Source organism: Acartia tonsa, chromosome 5, assembly GCF_053477335.1.
Source record: "Acartia tonsa isolate MP-2025a chromosome 5, ASM5347733v1, whole genome shotgun sequence".
Taxonomy (NCBI): Eukaryota; Metazoa; Arthropoda; class Copepoda; order Calanoida; family Acartiidae; genus Acartia; species Acartia tonsa.
In genome coordinates, this window is record NC_137264.1 from 52,775,535 (window position 1) to 52,794,136 (window position 18,602).

The 18,602-nt window shown below is 31.7% G+C and overlaps 1 protein-coding gene across 1 annotated transcript in view; it reads right to left on the reverse strand.

The window, feature by feature from the left end:
* Window positions 1-16,565, reverse strand: part of LOC145319822 (uncharacterized) — a 52,125-nt gene extending 35,560 nt beyond the window's left edge. The window contains exons 1-5 of the mRNA XM_080162185.1: window positions 16,307-16,565; window positions 15,370-15,425; window positions 7,848-7,914; window positions 5,826-5,963; window positions 5,455-5,511 (exon numbers count right to left, since the gene is read on the reverse strand). Coding sequence (XP_080018311.1) covers window positions 5,455-5,511; window positions 5,826-5,963; window positions 7,848-7,914; window positions 15,370-15,425; window positions 16,307-16,335 — 347 coding nt within the window. The 5' untranslated portion in view covers window positions 16,336-16,565. The remainder of the gene's footprint in view (window positions 1-5,454; window positions 5,512-5,825; window positions 5,964-7,847; window positions 7,915-15,369; window positions 15,426-16,306) is intronic.
* Window positions 16,566-18,602: the final 2,037 nt, after the last annotated feature.

The following is an 18,602-nucleotide window of genomic DNA, read 5'->3' on the forward strand; positions in this document are numbered from 1 at the left end:
CTTAATCTTATAATTGTACATTCTATATCCGCGGAAAGCCGTTTATAATACGATACGAGAAATAACTATGTCTGCTCACTTTCTGCCATTCTCTAGATGCTAGGGGCTACGCATAAGAAATTATTTATTATTATATACAACTACTAATTTTAATACATATTTTCTTTTTGTTTAATTATAGTTTACTGTTTTGACTCCCATTCACTAAACTCCTGATTCACAGTATTAGAAGTTGAGTCCAAAGGTGTGAATGAGATTCAGTTAAATTCAATAGAATAAGGATAAAAACTTTAATAGGAGTGTAGGGTATAGCAACAACTTTGTGGGACATTTCATTTTAAATAACTTTTATTTTAGATTTTATTCAAAGTACAAGATTAAATTTTTTTTTTTAAATATTGTTTATTACTATTAGTTGCTTCATCTCTAGGCTCTCGAGGATGGCAAAGGATATCTTGAAAATAGCATAGAGACACCCAACGACATGAAATATTCAACAAATTGAAGACAACCAACACTTTGACTGCACGTTGTTTATTAATGCATGATAATGCGTTGCACCTGTTAATTGGACAAGGCTTTCTTCCTGCTTAGAAAGTATGGGCCAAGTTTATCTTTTTGACAACAAGCGAATGCTAAGCTAAGAATGAAAGTTATTTATCTAGAGCAAATTCAATTGATTTATCAAATGTGATTATTTAGTCAAACCTACAAAAATCATTTAACTTGGACATTATTAAATTGAAAAAAAGAACAAAATCAAATTAACCTCTTTCTTTCAGTAAATTTAAAACTGAATAAAAAATTATTTGTGGGCAGGCACAAAAATTTCTTCACGCCATAACTGAATTAAACACCATTTCATTGTATTTCTTATAGTTGACTAAGTAAAATGAGCTGACAGTTGAACGTACTGACAAACCATATTTACAGAAAAGCTGCGCTAATAATAAAATAATGTAAATTGTGTATTCAAGGGCAAGAAGAACATTTTCTATTCTCAGGGTCAAATTCATTTAGAAAAGTTTTTTTTTGCGTTAAATATATCTACAGTATCCCAGTAGAAGATAAGCTTTCCATATAACTCAACACCTGTTTACTAGCAAATCTACTCTATAATTTATGCTCATATATCATTATAATGTACTCGGCTAACTGATAGCTGTTCTTGACCGAATATTGATGTAAACTTTCTTAAGACAATTGTGCATAAACTCTTTAACTCGTACATTACACTGTGAAAGAGATGGAAATTAATAAGAGTTCAAATTTTTTTTTTGTTATTAAAATTTATATTTTAGTTGAGGAGCGGCTCTAAAATTCGAAATGTCCTTAAATCAGTCTGTCTGAGCGTCACAAATACAGATGCTGTGAGTATTGGTGCAAAAAATATGACGTAACAAAAAAAATTAGCCAATGAGAGGCCACTATAAATTTTACCATTGGTCAATAACGGCCTCTCATTGGCTATTTTTTTTGTTACGTCATATTTTTTGCACCAATACTCACAGCATCTAAATACACGCTATTTTCTGGATATTTATCTTATGTAGACATCATGTATTTTATTTGTTATTTTCCTTAAGAATGAGCATATACTCCACAAATTATTTAATTTAATTGTGTTTTCTGGCAATTTGGTAATTAAAATTTGTTGTGAATATTTCTCTATGCAAATAAGAAAAAGGACAGGATTACTAGATTGTCAGATAAGGTGAATGGGATGTTGTAAAAATATTTTTACACCTGTAGGGCAATGGCAAAACAAAAGTTTAAAAGTCAGGGAGGGGGGAACAATGTAATTTTTTTTTTAAATAAGACCAAATTTTTGTCCACACTTTTTCACCAACAATTAAATGATACATAATGGGTATTTTTGTTTATCATGATTTAGGTTTTGTCCATCTCCCAAATTCCTAAGATCACTGACATTACCGTGAATACTCTAATATGAAAATAGAAAGGAATAAGTGATGTTTGATATAATTTACACAAACTTTAAAACAAGGATTACAATTTCAATAAAAGTGCACCTTTAAAAATATAAAATTGAAACTTTCTGAATTTTGATTTAGAAGCTTTTCTTCAAAAGTCTCACAATTAAAGTTTTATTGCGCTTAACAATTATTTTATATTTTGAAGAATACTTAGAAGACTCAGTTTTCTAACCAAAAATTTGAAACAGTTTTTTCTTATCCCTTTATTTTTTTTATTTAGCTAATTTATATATAAAGTGCAAAAATGCCCACAAGGCGCAAAAAGTGCGCTTGTAAAACATCCAAAAAGATTCTTCAAAAACATATAAAGTTAGAAAGGGGAATAGGTACTTTTCATTTAGATACCTCGGCCAAAGAAATGTAAAAAAGACTTCAAAACGTGAAATGGTAGAAATATTCTATATTTTCCTACGTTATTTAAAAACTTCGCAAAATTGAAAAAAAGTTTAAGTTTTTACCAAACACCTTTAAAATTGGCAAGTGCATTAATACCTCTTTTAAACACTTTTAATCTCCCCCCCTCCCCCCTCCTTCTCCAAATGTAATTATTTGCGAGCATAACTTACAAATATATTTACAAAGGTCAACCATCATCAAATTTGGAAACTTTAAAATGGAAACTTTGTCACAAGAATTTAAATTTGGAGCAATGAGCAAGGATATTTATTTTGAAAGAAAATTGATTGCAGTACATGCAAAAAATGACTCTAAATCGTGATTTTTTCTATTGTAAGAACCGACATTATGCCCTAAAGCCAAAACTTATGCACTTCTTTGCGTTTGGTTACAGAAACAAAGCATTAAATTGATATTTTTCGTATGACTTTAATTTGAATATTTTAATTCTTATTACCTATTTGATTTTGAAATAATGATTTCCGTTTTAATTCAAACGAATCATCGTTAAAATAATCAAATTCAATGAAAGTACCCAACGTTTTTGGTTATAAAACTTTGGGGGTCAATGTCCCTCTCCTCCCTAAGATGTTGTCAAACTTATTTTTTTCCCCAAACACTTGTCCTTACCCCTAATCCTTAAAAGAAAGTTAAGAAATTTGTATGAGAATAAAGTGAGGGGGGCTATGTAGCATGTATGTATGTATGCCAGTGGAATATTCTATAAACCTGTTTCTTTCACGTTTATGACATGACATTCAAATGTTTAGGAGCGCAGCTACTTAATAATTAACGTCCGGTTGCATCAATTTATGGTAAGTAGTGTAAATAGGAAGGGTGTGGCCAATACAGAGCAACATGTGTTTTATCACTTATTGGCAAAAATAAACAATTTTTATTGTGTTTCGTTTTAATCGTCAAATTTATTGGAGAAACTCAAGATATGGTGTATTTAAATTTACTTTTCTTTTCTATTTATGAAAAAAATCTATTTTACAAAATGGCAATAAAAGCAAATGATTATTACAATATATATATAACTAAAGCATGCCTAAATACCTTCAAACTACATCTTTTTATACAAATTAAAAAAATATTTTTGTTGTTGTTTTCCTTACTAAATTTTCAAGGATAGGGTGGTATTAGATTTTTTAAAACTGTTGTGTTTTTATATATAGCCATTTTGAAACTAAGCTATGGACATCAGTCCATCTATAACGTTCACTGTTTACAAAGTACATTGCTTTCTAAGTATTACACCATCCTCTAGCACATACACCTTGCTTAAGGAACATGTTCAGCATACCATACGCTTACAGCAACTGTGCTTTTATTTTCCAAATATCCTAAATATTTTAACAAAATCCAGTGTGTCAAAAATGAGCTATGTGACGTCATAAAAATGAGGTAGATGAGAGGCGAATGGGAAAGAAAACCCCTAGAAATGGGTAATTCCTCATTTTAATGACGTCACATAGCTCATTTTTGACACACTTTAGTCGACACCATGGAAACTGTCCCAATTTTGTATAACTTTTGCGGAACATGTTCCAGTTACGTCATATTTTTCTTTCCCGAAAAAGGGAAGGGGGAAAGAAAAAAAAGGGAAGGGGGGAAGAAAAAAGAGATGGGAGAAAAGGGGGTTTTCCCCATCTCTTTTGAAGAGATTTTCTTCCCCCCTTCCCTTTTTCGGGAACGAAAAATATGACGTAACTGGAACATGTTCCGCTTAAGTTATACAAAATTGGGACAGTTTCCATGGTGTCACTTTAGTCTTATCAATATTTTTTTTTTAGTTAACTTTTCTTTATCTTAATTGTTTTAGTTAACTTTCAAAGTATTGTGTCTGCTTATCGTAGCTTCGCTACTTATGTTCATAACTTCCTTTACAATTCTACCAGCTGTTACGTCAAGAGGGGGAGGTTTTTTTGGGTAGGGTAGATATATCTTTAGGTGAGTGGAATTCAGGGTCTATATGAAGCTTATAGGTTTAGAATAGGGTTGGGCCGGATATCCGGCCAACGCCGGATATCCGGCAAATATCCGGTTATCTGGCCAAATTACCGGATATCCGGCCGGATAACCGGCTAAATTACCAGATATTAAAGTAGCAAAAAAAAATTATTGATAAACTTTTGAGATTTCATATATAAAATTTACATAAAGATAAACATATTCAAAAAATGTTCTTCTAGCTTCAATAATAAGAAAATTAGAGCCATTTAAAATTTTAAAAAGCAGAGATTTTTGGTGTAAAATATAAAAAAAGTTATAGCCGGATATTGAAAATGGCCGGATATCCGGCCCAACCCTAGTTTAGAAGTTAGCGATAACCTTCGCAACAAACAGAGATAAACTTAAACATCCTGTTACTTTAAAATACTCTGTACACGCCAATAATTTGGGCTGTAAACAACTATTCTAACAATTTTAAAACTTTGTTAAAAACTGTAAACAAATTCAGGGGGGGAATAACTGGGCAACTTTTTTCAATTTATTTTATTCTTCTGGTCAATTATTTCAAGTTTAAAGAGGGGGAACAGGAACATTGTTGTGATCTCGTACTCAAAGTATTTAGATTTAGCTTAAACAGGAAGCTTAATTTGAATTAATGTATTAGAAATTTATCACCTAATGGAAGTTATTTATACCTAGATGTTGAACCATCTAAATACATTATAAACTTGAAGATAATTATGTAAATCATACCTCCATTGGTCAACAAATTTGTTGATTTGTGTAGATTTGACTTATGAAAGGCGTTTGATAATTATTTTTGTTTATCTAAATTTTGGTAACTTTTACATTTATGGATTAATTTCCTGTCTTAAGTTTAGTATAGTATTTATGCCTTTAAAGAAGTTCATAGTATTGATGCATTTTTGTAGTCTTTTCATTAATTCTAATTGGCTTTTTGAAATAATTTACTGCTTAGATGATTATCAATGGGGTGTGTGCCTTAAGAGTGTGTTTACTACGAAATCAAAATGTTGACGAAAGGGTGTCGATCAACACCTACCCCTATCTACCTTTTTCATGCCTATGAAATGTAATATCTAACCTGCTGTATATTGGAATACTTCTTGTGCTGCCTCCTGTATTTGTACTGCTGGCGCCCCTAAACAATATATTTTTTTTTATGTGAAAGTAACAGGATATCTCTCTCTGTCTGTGTGTTTGTCTATCAAATTAGTTCTTTTCTACAGTGAATCCTCTTTTATTCCTGGAGAAGGTTCATAAATATTCTAGGGAAGGGTCCATCTTCAGTTTTTTATGTAGTGTGGTGACTTTGGAATGTTTTACACAGAAAAAAATTATGTAAATTGTTCAAAAATGGCAAAAACATTACATCATAATAATTGGAAATCTTTAAACTATAAATGATTCTGGAAATGAAAGGAGACCTGTGTAAGAATAATGTTAAAAATGTACCTGGAAACTGTTTGCAACCTGCCCCCACAGCCCCCGCCACCCAGGGAGGGAGTGGAGGCGAGCCTGCCCAGTGTTCCCGTGGGGGTTGACGAGAGCCGGGCTCCCAGGGAGGTCGTTGACTGACCATGAAATCTTTGCCTGAAAAATAAATTTAATATCAAAAAGAGAAAGGGTGCTTTACTTAAAATGATCAATGATCATGAATAGAGTATAAAAATTTCTCCCAGGCAGGGAGGGGACAATGGAATATTCATTTCACTAGTCCCCAAAGTATAATTATAACGTTTTCTTATTCATTGGCTTAATAATGTTGGGGACTTTTATTGAATTTTTTGAGTGTCAAAACGTTCCAACAACTAATTGTCATCTACAGATTGGGTAATTTTGTGTATCATCATTGGGCATGTACATCAATTTATCGGCTAAGATATCCCTTTACATCTCTGATATCTCCATACTTAAAAGCATATCAACAAGACAATCCAATAGAAAATAAGGAAAATGTCCATGAAAAATTATTTAAGGAAATACAAAATAAGGGCTTCAATTCACAAAGTACGTGGTTACTATACATATTTATTATGCGTAATCAGCATATAAGATATGTTAATACAAGGTTCCTAGTTATTTATGCTATTCAATATTTAAAGGAGCAGAGCTCTTAGAAATTTTCTTTTAAACTGATTAAATACCTAACACAAATTACGTTTGTCTAATTGGATCCTTCTTTTTTATTTAATTGAAAAACCCACTTAGTCAAAAAAATCTCTGAAATAAAATTTAATTTAACCCCAATACTTATAAAACAAAATAATTTTGGAAGGTGGAACTTTCACCTACCTCTAGTGACTAAGCCGCTGGTGTATAATTAAAGGAAACTTGTTTTAACTTAAAATATCACTTATATGTAAGGGTATGATTGTAGCTGCTGGAATAGAACATAATATATAAATGTAAAACAATAATCGTTCTTTGGCAATCTGTTTATTCTTGATTTCTCCATAAAGAATAGATTTTAATAATTGTAAATACTGAATGAAGGGCTTCACTTAACATATTCATCAAATTATTTCAATACAGCAATTTTCTCACCATTTCTTAGATAATTCAAATTCTTTAGTAACGCAACTTCTAAGAGTTTGAAGATCTTAATTTTAAAGGTCTTGCATGAAAGGAGATACAAGAAGCACATTCGCTCATCTATCTATCTATCTATCTATCTGTATATCTGGATAGTGTAGCATGACAGTTAGAACTTTATCAACTAGTCCCACATCTGACTATCTATCTATCTATCTGTATACCTGGATAGTGTGGCATGACAGTTAGAAGTATCAACTAGTCCTACATCTGACTATCTATCTATCTATCTATCTGTATACCTGGATAGTGTGGCATGACAGTTAGAAGTATCAACTAGTCCTACATCTGACTATCTATCCATCTATCTATCTATCTATCCATCTGTATACCTGGATAGTGTGGCATGACAGTTAGAAGTATCAACTAGTCCTACATCTATCTATCCATCTGTATACCTGGATAGTGTGGCATGACAGTTAGAAGTATCAACTAGTCCTACATCTGACTATCTATCCATCTATCCATCTATCTATCCATCTGTATACCTGGATAGTGTGGCATGACAGTTAGAAGTATCAACTAGTCCTACATCTATCTATCCATCTGTATACCTGGATAGTGTGGCATGACAGTTAGAAGTATCAACTAGTCCTACATCTGACTATCTATCTATCTATCTATCTGTATACCTGGATAGTGTGGCATGACAGTTAGAAAAATCAACTAGTCATACATCTGACTATCTATCTATCTATCTATCTGTATACCTGGATAGTGTGGCATGACAGTTAGAAGTATCAACTAGTCCTACATCTGACTATCTATCTATCTATCTATCTATCCATCTGTATACCTGGATAGTGTGGCATGCCAGTTAGAAGTATCAACTAGTCATACATCTGACTATCTATCTATTTATCTATCTATCTATCTGTATACCTGGATAGTGTGGCATGACAGTTAGAAGTATCAACTAGTCCTACATCTGACTCCAAGGATTCTATTTCTAAAAAAAATACAATTAAACGAAAAGTATATATGTAAATTTTAGTAAAAGTTTATCATTTTCCCATTGATTAACTTGGAATATTTTATTTTCAAATGACCGCAGTAATAAAATAGTATTTAGTTTTTCAAATAGAATTAATTGTTTAGTAGAAGTTTTTAATCAGGGCTCGGCAGTCACTCAAGGGCTCTCAGCTGCGTGGCTCACAGAAACCTCAACGTAAGCCGCTTGTAAATGTACATTACTTTTAGCAATTTGGCTCTCTCTCATTTTTAAAATTTCTCTTGATTCAATTATTTAAAACAAAATGTTTTATTTTTAGAAAATTTTGCTTTATGAACAATGAAACTAATGTATTTCTTTTAAATAAATTAAACCTTTTTTTTGATTAAGTAAATAGTAATGTATTATTCAGTAGAAAAGAAGGCATTTGTCGTTTTTTAAAATTGATTTTATCAAAGAATCCACTAAGATTTTTGGTGTTCTCAGATATGTATCCTAGAATAGTTAGTTTTTTTTCGTTAGCTTGTAGCGTCAACTATCTTCCAAGTAGCTGGTTCCTAATAGGTTGTATTTTTTAGTGAATCTTATCGATCGGGGTGGATTCAGGCTATTTTACTAAACTTCCTACCTATGAAAATAGTATATATTTATAGATAACAGATTAAGAAAATCTCCGATATGATAAAAAATGTGTGCAACTTTCCCCCCTTTTGTTTATAGGTTTAATGTCTAATGCCTACACAAAGAAAAGTCTGAAAACTTGGCAATATCTCTTCAACTTGTAGAGAACCTAATTTTTATATAAAACAAGAATGACAACATATTTGATTAGTGAAACACAAAAAAACATGGATTGACATTAAAGGACAATGTGAGTTATAATGGCAAATTTGTGATGTAGGGGGGAGGTTTTTATGATCCATTTGACCAAAGAAGGGATATTACTGCAAACTTTGCGCACAAAATATCAACAATTAAGCAACAGTCAAGGGGGAAGGAAAACTTTTCTGTAAAGCAAATAACCTATAATCAATTTTTTAAAAATAAATAGTACCTTTTTCCCCAGTGGTTCCTCTCAGGAGGTACAAAATGATAACACCCCCCCCCCCCCTCAATCCCACAAAACCTTTTTGTGACAAAAATAGAAAGGAAATAATATTCAAGGGCATAATTGTTCTCACTGGTCATATTTAACAATACCAAAATTTCCAAAATCAAAAAATAATTAAAAAGAGGATAACGCTGAAAAAGGTCATCCAGGGATATTGCTGAGGTTTCTATAGTATTATCAAAGTGGTCGGATCGAACAGACCTTAGAAATACATATGTAGATTAAAACCTTAAAAAGGGTAAAAATATGATATTTTCCTAAAGAATAGAGACAAATCACATGCAAGTAGTCAATGAGCTAGCCAACAAGGAACAGAATAACGCACTTCATTTTGATGTTTACTGTATATTTAACATTTAACCATATTTTTACTTTCAACGAAAGATTTACTTTTTCCATAACATAAGAAGAAGAAAAGAAAGAAAAGGCTTTTTAACTAAGCCACAGAAAATGTATTAAGCAAATATTGTAACTAAAGTTAAAGTATAAAAGTTAAATTACTATATTCTGATAATCAGGAAAAAAAATAAATACAATAGCCATAGGCTTGCGAAGCACTTTGTCAAAGTTGGCATTTCATCAAATTTTGCCCTTAAAATATTTAAAATAAATAAAAGAAGGGTGGAATTTATAAGCCAGTGGGCAAATGACCCAAACATTCCCTTCGGATGCAAGCCCATGACACTAACAAGGAATGGTACTGCCTCGCGAAACCCCCCCATTATCCTATTATCTTTCACTAGAAGCTACGCCCCTAGAGGCCTCTAGTGGCACTTTAAATTGTTTTTTTTGTTCAAGTCTTTAAGTCTATACGTTACCTACCAATGCTTTGTTTAAGTCCCTCAAATATTTTTTTTTAAAATCGATTTTTCATGATTTCTCATAGGAGGGTGGTGGTACCTTCCCCCAAAATAGTTATAAACCTTCCCGGGACCTATGAGAAGCTATCATGTTAAGGTGAACCCGATCGGTTCAGCGGTTAGCGAGATCCTTCAGTACAAACATCCTGTTACTTTAGTATAAGGATTTTCAACACAATATATATCATTTATTGTTTATTCTATAATGATTATTCTCTGGACTAAATGGTTTTCCCATAATGCAGTAAAATGTGAAAAACTGACATTAATTTTCCAGACAAAGCCTACAAGAAGGAAGGATTTTTGTTGGGTTGGCAAATAAAATAACAAAAATATTTAGACTTTTATATAAAAGAGTAGGGCTTTTGTTTGTCCGCAAGTCAATATCTTGTTAGCCAGGAAACCGATTGAGTTCTCATAGCTTCTGTGGTGGTTTTAGGCTATTATTCTACTCAATGTCTCCATTTTCAATATTAACATTTAATATCTTTAGCGATTCAGAACCACTCCTTCCCCCTTTGAGACTTTGTACAGTTTTGATTTTATTTATGACTTTTTTAACATTCTCAATTCCCTTCCACTTTTACTTTCATAATTTACTTTAAATTTTTTTTATTCTCTCTCACTTTATTCGAAAAATTAAATATTCACCTTACATTCCTTGAAAATAAATCTGAATGACTTTTTTAACAGGCTTTTTTACTATTGTATGTAAAATTTTTGCAGAGCTTGAAATAATAAATTCTATTGAGGATATGAGGTTGCAACTTGAACCAGATAAAACAGCCACTTAGTTTTATGCCTTTTTTTTTCAAGCGCATTTTCTCAGTACGTCTGACTGTCCAAAGCTCTACAACATTAGCAATTTTACAGGCAATTATTTCATGAAATCTTAAAGAAAAATGTTTGCTTAAAAAAGGCAAAATTAACATTGAGTTTTTGGAAAGAGGGAAGGATTGATTTGTTGTCAATTGTCCTATACTTAAAACCCTGAACTGCATTAGAATGTTGGCAAAATATAAAAAGAGATGAAGGGATAAAATCATTTGCACCTCTCAGATCCTGGAAGGGATAAAGGGAATATACAATGGATGATAAATTAATGCACCACCCCTAATTATAAAAAAAAAATATTACCACCTTTTGTATATACTATTATTGGTGGAAAGGTTTAAACACTGTTAATTTTGTACAAACCAATTTTGATCTAATTTTACCCTTTGTTTTTAAACATACAAATGGTAGAACAAAGTTTAAACTGCTCTAATTTATAGCCCCTCTGTCTAAATACTTAGAAATAAAGTATTAGAAAGTTGTCAAAATTCATGATACATTTTTTAACCTTTTTCTTTTTTGTTTGGGTTTACCATATGTGTTTAACAATAGTAAAGTGACATAAATATTGGATGTTACATCAGAAACTAAACCTTTCTTGAACTATTGCTGGACTTTTATTTACCTTGGCAGAAAACCAACCTCTCCAAAGGTAGAAACTAAACAAGGACGTCTCAGTTTTTTGAGGGAGGGGGCGGAGTGGTTAAAATGAGGGGTTTTAAAAGTCTATGGAGGGTATTCTAATGTATTTTTAACAAAGTTTAGGGGGGTAAATGCAGGAATTCAAAGTTTGAGGGAGGTAAGAACCCCTATAGCCCCATTGGGCGTACATGTAACTAAAGGTTGTCATAATATATTTCTGCAGTCACACAATAGGATTTCATGTGTACGCAATACGCATATATTTTATGTTGGTAGTTATTCCTCTATTTGTAATGTAAATACATTTTAAAGTAAGGATCTTTTTGCACAATAAAGTATAGGTCTTTTTAATGTCCCGAAAAAGGCTACTCTAAAAAGGTCTTGTCTGTCTGTCGCTGATTTGTAATCTTCCTTTTACATTCTGTCTGTCTGTCTGTCTGTCTGTCTCTCTGTCTCTGTCTGTCTCTTTGTCTATCTGTCTTTCTCTGTCTGTCTGTCTGTCTGTTTGTCTGTGTCTCTCTCTCTCTCTCTCTCTCTCACTCTCTTTCTCTGTCTCTCTCTCTCTGTCTCTCTCTCTCTCTCTCTGTCTGTCTGTCTGTCTGTCTGTCTGTCTGTCTGTCTCTCTCTCTCTCTCTCTCTCTCTCTCTCTCTCTCTCTCTCTCTCTCTCTCTCTCTCTCTCTCTCTCTCTCTCTCTCTCTCTCTCTCTCTCTCTCTCTCTCTCTCTCTCTCTCTCTCTCTCTCTCTCTCTCTCTCTCTCTCTCAATCTTTGCTATTGACAGTAGTTATCTATTTTAAAAGACATTTTTTTTGCAGATGCATGAAAATTGCAGTATGTCTTTTCATCATGCAAAGGTTTTGTTGATACATCACATCCGAGCCTATTTTTTTTGGATAAATTAAAAAATAGGGGATAGGTACTTTATCCCCCTATACCTAAAACCCTGTGGGGATGTCAGGTAACTAATATGAGCAATAAAAACAAATTAACGAAATGGCATCAGTTTTGCCACATTACCAAACAAGCTGCCTTAATTACTTGAACGATACCCACACATAATTTTTGTTTCTTGTGTCTTGTTGCTAATATGAAAGACATAAAAGTTATAAAATCTGGTGGATGGTATCGCACACCAAAGGTTTTACATTTCCTGCGTATTTTAAGTACTTACTTATTGATCCGCCCATAGCATGAACTAAAATAGCCTGAAACCATCACGAGATCTGTATGATCTTCCCAAAAATGTGATATTCAATTAGTTTAGTAGGGTTTGAAATCTTAAGCTTCCGACAAAAAAAAACCTTACTACTTATTAGTACCAAAGGTTTAATATTAGCAGTGTATCTTTTTAAAAATTAATAATAAAATTTCAGAAAAATCCTATTAATTTACTTTAAACAGGTATAATTTATGTAAACTAAATAAAAAAAACATGAATGTACTTAATAGTTGATATTTTGTATAAATATTATCAAAAAATATTACTATTCAAATATCAGGGCTTTGTAGCCGTAGCCGCGTGTTGTTGCAGTTTTAAACAAAAGCAGCTGTAAACCGCAATATTGAACAATAGTCTTCAATTAATAAATAACAAGTCACAGCTAAAATGGACAAATTTTTGCAATCTTTAGCAGCTAATTGGGGCTACAAGCAAAAGTCTCGAAATCGGCAGCCGAGCCGCCTTTAAACTAGGCGGATGTTGAGCCCGAAATTAAATTGGTTGAATTTATAATAAATCAGAAAAATACTATTATCAAAATAGTTTGATGGTATTTTCAGCCAAATACACTTTCTGATTATTATTTTAATCAAAATTGCAAAAATTCTGAGAATTAAAGAGGAAGGCAGACATACCTTTTTTGTCTAGGTTTTCAAATTTAATGAAACTATGTTAACAAATATTTTTTGAATAAAACCACTTTTTGTATTTCTATTAAACAAAGATAAAAATACGTTTTTATCCTTTAAAGTTGACAAATTATTTTTTTGATTATCTATTTTTAAATGTCAAATTGGAATATTTAAATTTTTTTTTATACAGTAGGACAATTATTTATTTATTCAAATATCACAAAATTTTATGTTAAATCTTTTTAATGTTACTTTATACTGCTTCATTTAACAATAAAAAATATTTGACAATTTTTCTTAAAATTCTTATTAGTATTATGTAAAGATTTTTCTCGTATTCATTCGAATCCGGTGGATAGGAATTCTCATCCAAACGAATATATCCGCGGATAGCCGTTTATAATACGATGCGAGAAATAACTATTAAAAAATTAAAAGTGTCAAAGGTCCTACAATAGTTTTAATCTAACTATTTATTAAAAGCGAAGCTTTTCTATAATTAGGGTTGGTCAATGCAAAGCATCTCTATAAACAAGTCCCAAAATAGTAAGTATGTCCTTAAAAAGTATCATCTATTTATGCAGTTTTGCAACAAATTTTCTTAAAATATTGTTTGTACTGATGCATTAATATTCTGCTGATTCAGTTTTGACAATCTACAAGTGTTAATGTTCGTTTGTCCTTCCATTTCAGAGCTTCGCTTTTATGGATGTTGTCATCCTTGTTATATTTAAATCTTGAGATGACTATATGATTTTTGTCATGGTTGCAGCCGCTAGTAAAAGTAATAAAGTACAGCGTTAAGACTTTAAGCATTCTGTCCACAATTTCAATGGAGTATGTCTACTATATTGCATGAATGAAAGGTGACCATAGCTGACATATAATCAACTATCGGCTTCGCCATTAGCCTCTAGGTGCTTTGCCCCAAAGAGGTCTAATTAAATCTTCTATTACCTACCGAAAAAATGCTAATAGATCGCAAATTTTCACGAATAAATGGCGAATTCACAAAATTTGTAAAAATTCGTAAAAAAATAAAAAAATATATATACACTGATTCAAAAGAAATCATTGTCACTATAACTGCATAATCCTTATAATAAAGTAACAGGATGTCTGCCTGTTTGTTTGTTTGTCTGTTCTAAAGGATCTCGCTAACTGATCTTATAGATCCTGGGAAGGTTAATAACTTTTTTTGGGGAGGGTACCACCACCCTCCCAGGAGAAATCGTCACTAGAAAAAATTACCCCCCCCCCCCCAAAAAAAAAAATGGTATTGGGGTGAGGTTGACCCAACCTACCACACCTTAAAATTATTGTTTTTACTTTATAAAAGTCTAAATTAGAAAAATGGGTTTTGGGATTCACCTCTCCCTTCATCAATTCCCACTAGAGGCCTCTAGGGGCGAAGTCGCTAGTTATATTTATTTGATAATACTATGGGAAATTTTAACAAGGAAAAATATCTAGTTGAAAGCTACTACTGGAGGAAAGCTATCACAATTTGTTTGTACCTGTATTATTAGAGCAGAGAGGATCATGTGAGGAACAGTTTGTACCTGTATTATTAGAGCAGAGAGGATCATGTGAGGAACAGTGTGTACCTGTATTATTAGAGCAGAGAGGATCATGTGAGGAACAGTGTGTACCTGTATTATTAGAGCAGAGAGGATCATGTGAGGAACAGTTTGTACCTGTATCATTAGAGCAGAGAGGATCATGTGAGGAACAGTTTGTACCTGTATTATTAGAGCAGAGAGGATCATGTGAGGAACAGTTTATTTGTACCTGTATTATTACAGCAGAGAGGATCATGTGAGGAACAGTGTGTACCTGTATTATTAGAGCAGAGAGGATCATGTGAGGAACAGTGTGTACCTGTATTATTAGAGCAGAGAGGATCATGTAAGGAACAGTGTGTACCTGTATTATTAGAGCAGAGAGGATCATGTGAGGAACAGTTTGTACCTGTATTATTAGAACAGAGAGGATCATGTGAGGAACAGTGTGTACCTGTATTATTAGAGCAGAGAGGATCATGTGAGGAACAGTTTGTTTGTACCTGTATTATTAGAGCAGAGAGGATCATGTGAGGAACAGTGTGTACCTGTATTATTAGAGCAGAGAGGATCATGTGAGGAACAGCGTGTACCTGTATTATTAGAGCAGAGAGGATCATGTGAGGAACAGTTTCGATCTGTTGTATTTCTAAATGTTTTCATAGAGACAAATATTAACAATAAATAAATAAACTTGATTGGTTTAAAACAAAAGCTTTTTTTCATTTAAAAATTTTAGAATTGTCCTATTGGGTTTAAACCTTGACGAAGCCCAATTTGTACCACTTAATTCCTGTGACGTCATAAAAATGAGGGAGATGAGAGGAGACGTGGGAAAGAAAACAACTAAAAAAGGGATGGAGAATCCCTCATTTTTATGACGTCGTAGGAATTAAAAATACCACTTTTGTACCACTTGATTCCTGTGACGTCATAAAAATGAGGTAGATGAGAGGAGAATTGGGGAAGAAAACAACTAAAAAAGAGATGGAGAATCCCTCATTTTTATGACGTCATAGGAATTAAAAGTACCACTTTTGTACCACTTGATTCCTGTGACGTCATAAAAATGAGGGAGATGGGAGGAGACGTGGGAAAGAAAACAACTAAAAAAGAGATGGAGAATCTCATTTTTATGACGTCATAGAAATAAAAATTTGTGCAAAATTGGTAAAGATTGGGCTTCGTCTAAACCTTGTGCGAGGATTCATGTAACAGTTTGCTTATAATTTATTCAATGGTTGTCAGAAAATCTGTACTTTCATTGTAAACATCTTTTATATGATACGTACAATATTATAAGCGAAGCATCTCCATAATCAATTCCCAACATTAAAATTGTGTCTTTATACAGTAATCTGTATATAACCAATTTTTTAGCAAATTTAATTTCAATTTTGTTTGGACATAAGAATAAATGTTCTGACATTCTAAAAGAGTTATTCCTAGTTTGTTCTTCCTCTTGAGTTTAGAGTTTCGCTTTTATGGATTTTAAAATATTTTTGTTTTTTTAATTATATGAATCTATTCCTGAAAAGATCTGGCTCAGGCAACATCATATAAACAGGCACATCCTTGTCTTCACATGTGCAACATCATATGGACAGGTACTTCATTGTTTCACACCTTTCTACAACATTCTATATTATATTATTTCATGTTCACTTTCATTACATTATTACTTTTATCACTTGATATTTTTGGATGATATTAGGCAAGACAATAATATTAAATCTTGGTAATTAACTATTTTTCATTTAATCCCATAATTTTAACATTTAATGGCATTTTTTCTGAAATAAAAAAAATGATCATAAACAATTTTAGAATATTAACATACTAGAGTTAGGTTAGATATAATTATCTCGCTATTGGCTAGGTTTATTCAATGTTTTATTCACTTTCTTTAGGTTATCTGAATTCTGACTAGTAACCCTATTCTTCCATTATCTTCTCCCTGACGATTTCTTTCTTTAAAATATTTTAGAATCTTAATATTTTTTATTTCAAATTATCGTCCTGAAAGGGTTAAAATGTTCAGTGAACTGTTAAATTTTAGTTCAATATCTGACCACATTACGCACGTATCGCTAGTATCAAATTATTTTAAAACTAAATTTTCTTTTATTTACTATATTATTAATTAAAATTTTCTGTTTTATGGATAGAAATTTAATACTTCAATATAATTCAAATAGCAACATGAAATAAAAAAAATGAATTTATTCTTCATACAGTAAAATAATGGGTCTTATTGTTCTGGTCAATTGGAGCACTATGACTTTTAAACATTTATCGCTTGGAAAACTTGAGCTCATATAAAGACATTTATTTCCTATAAAGATCTGTCATGGATCTTGATGCAATAAAGCAGGCTGTTTTGTAAATGTTAAACATTGGAAGATTTCAAAGTTCCCGCAAATATAAGTATTAAATGATTACGCTATATTACTCAATATTTTTTATAAAAATCAAAGTAATTCTGTTACAAATGTTTTTTAACCTTGTTTACTAATCCAGTATTATAGACAAAAATATAAAAAGTAGGTTTGATACTAACAAAAGAATAGAAAAACCAGGAATATATACATAAGAAAATAAGCATTTTTAGGATTAACAACTTAACGAAAAAAAAATTATTTGTATTTGTGCCTCTCTAATGACAAACAAAAGTCGTATTATTTTATTCCTTATTGGCCAAGAATCTTCTCAATCAAAATTTGAACACAAAAGAAATCATAGGCTTTTATCTATGTTTGATCTAATAATAGGTATACATTCTATTTAGCCTGGGTTACTACTATCTTTAGACAAACTATCACCCAAAGCTTTTATGAGTTGGTTTAACATTAATATAATAACATTTGGAAAACTTATTTTATAGATAAAATAGTTTACTTCTTACTAACCCCAAAAAGAAAGATCATCAAATAAATGATTGTTTGATTAATGGTTTTTCATCCAAGATTTTTTTATCTTCGGTTAGAATAAAACTATAAGTGTACCGTCACTTCCACTGCATATATCACGTGATCATATTATAAAAACCACCATTTATGGTTCAAGGATATGGTGTATAAGTTATGAGTAATACATGATTCTATTTGAATTATTACTACAGCACAAATAGGGTGACATGAATTATGTGTTTGTGAGACAATTTTGTTATTTTAGATTTGACTAAAAAAGAAAAATCTGACTAAAATCTTTATAGTGATGTAACGCAACGATATGACTTGAATAAACTTTTAATATATTTTTTTTTCACTTAAAAAGTTGTTGTACTATGAAAAGAAAACGTGAAGAAAAGTAGTTTTACTTTGTTTCCTTGCATCATTTAGCAATATCATGCTTCCTACTGGTCAGCTGAATCTTAGTTTCCGAATGTGTACATAACACCCTCATCCTATCTCAATATTTACTACTATCTAAAAAAGCTTCAAACTTTTTTTTAAAAAATCAAAATTTGAAAAATTAAAATTTTGAATGTATAATGTATAAATCGTTTATACATTATAACGCTTTTCCCTTTAACCGGAGTAGCTGAAAATAGGTTTTGCAATAGTTGAGTCATCTGATGTACAACTTTGGAAATTAGGGAAGAAATGGCCAATCAATTTTCAGTTCATCTTCCTGCTAGCACAAACAGTGCATCTAACAGTTGCGGATTTTCATCGAACTTTACAGTTGTAGAAATTTACCAAAATTCAAGTTAGAAACACTAACTTCATTTTTTGATGTATTTTCTCATATCCCTTTGAAACCGATTAATATCTGGTGAATTTTAACCAGATCTTATCCATACGGAAAAATTATGTATAGCATC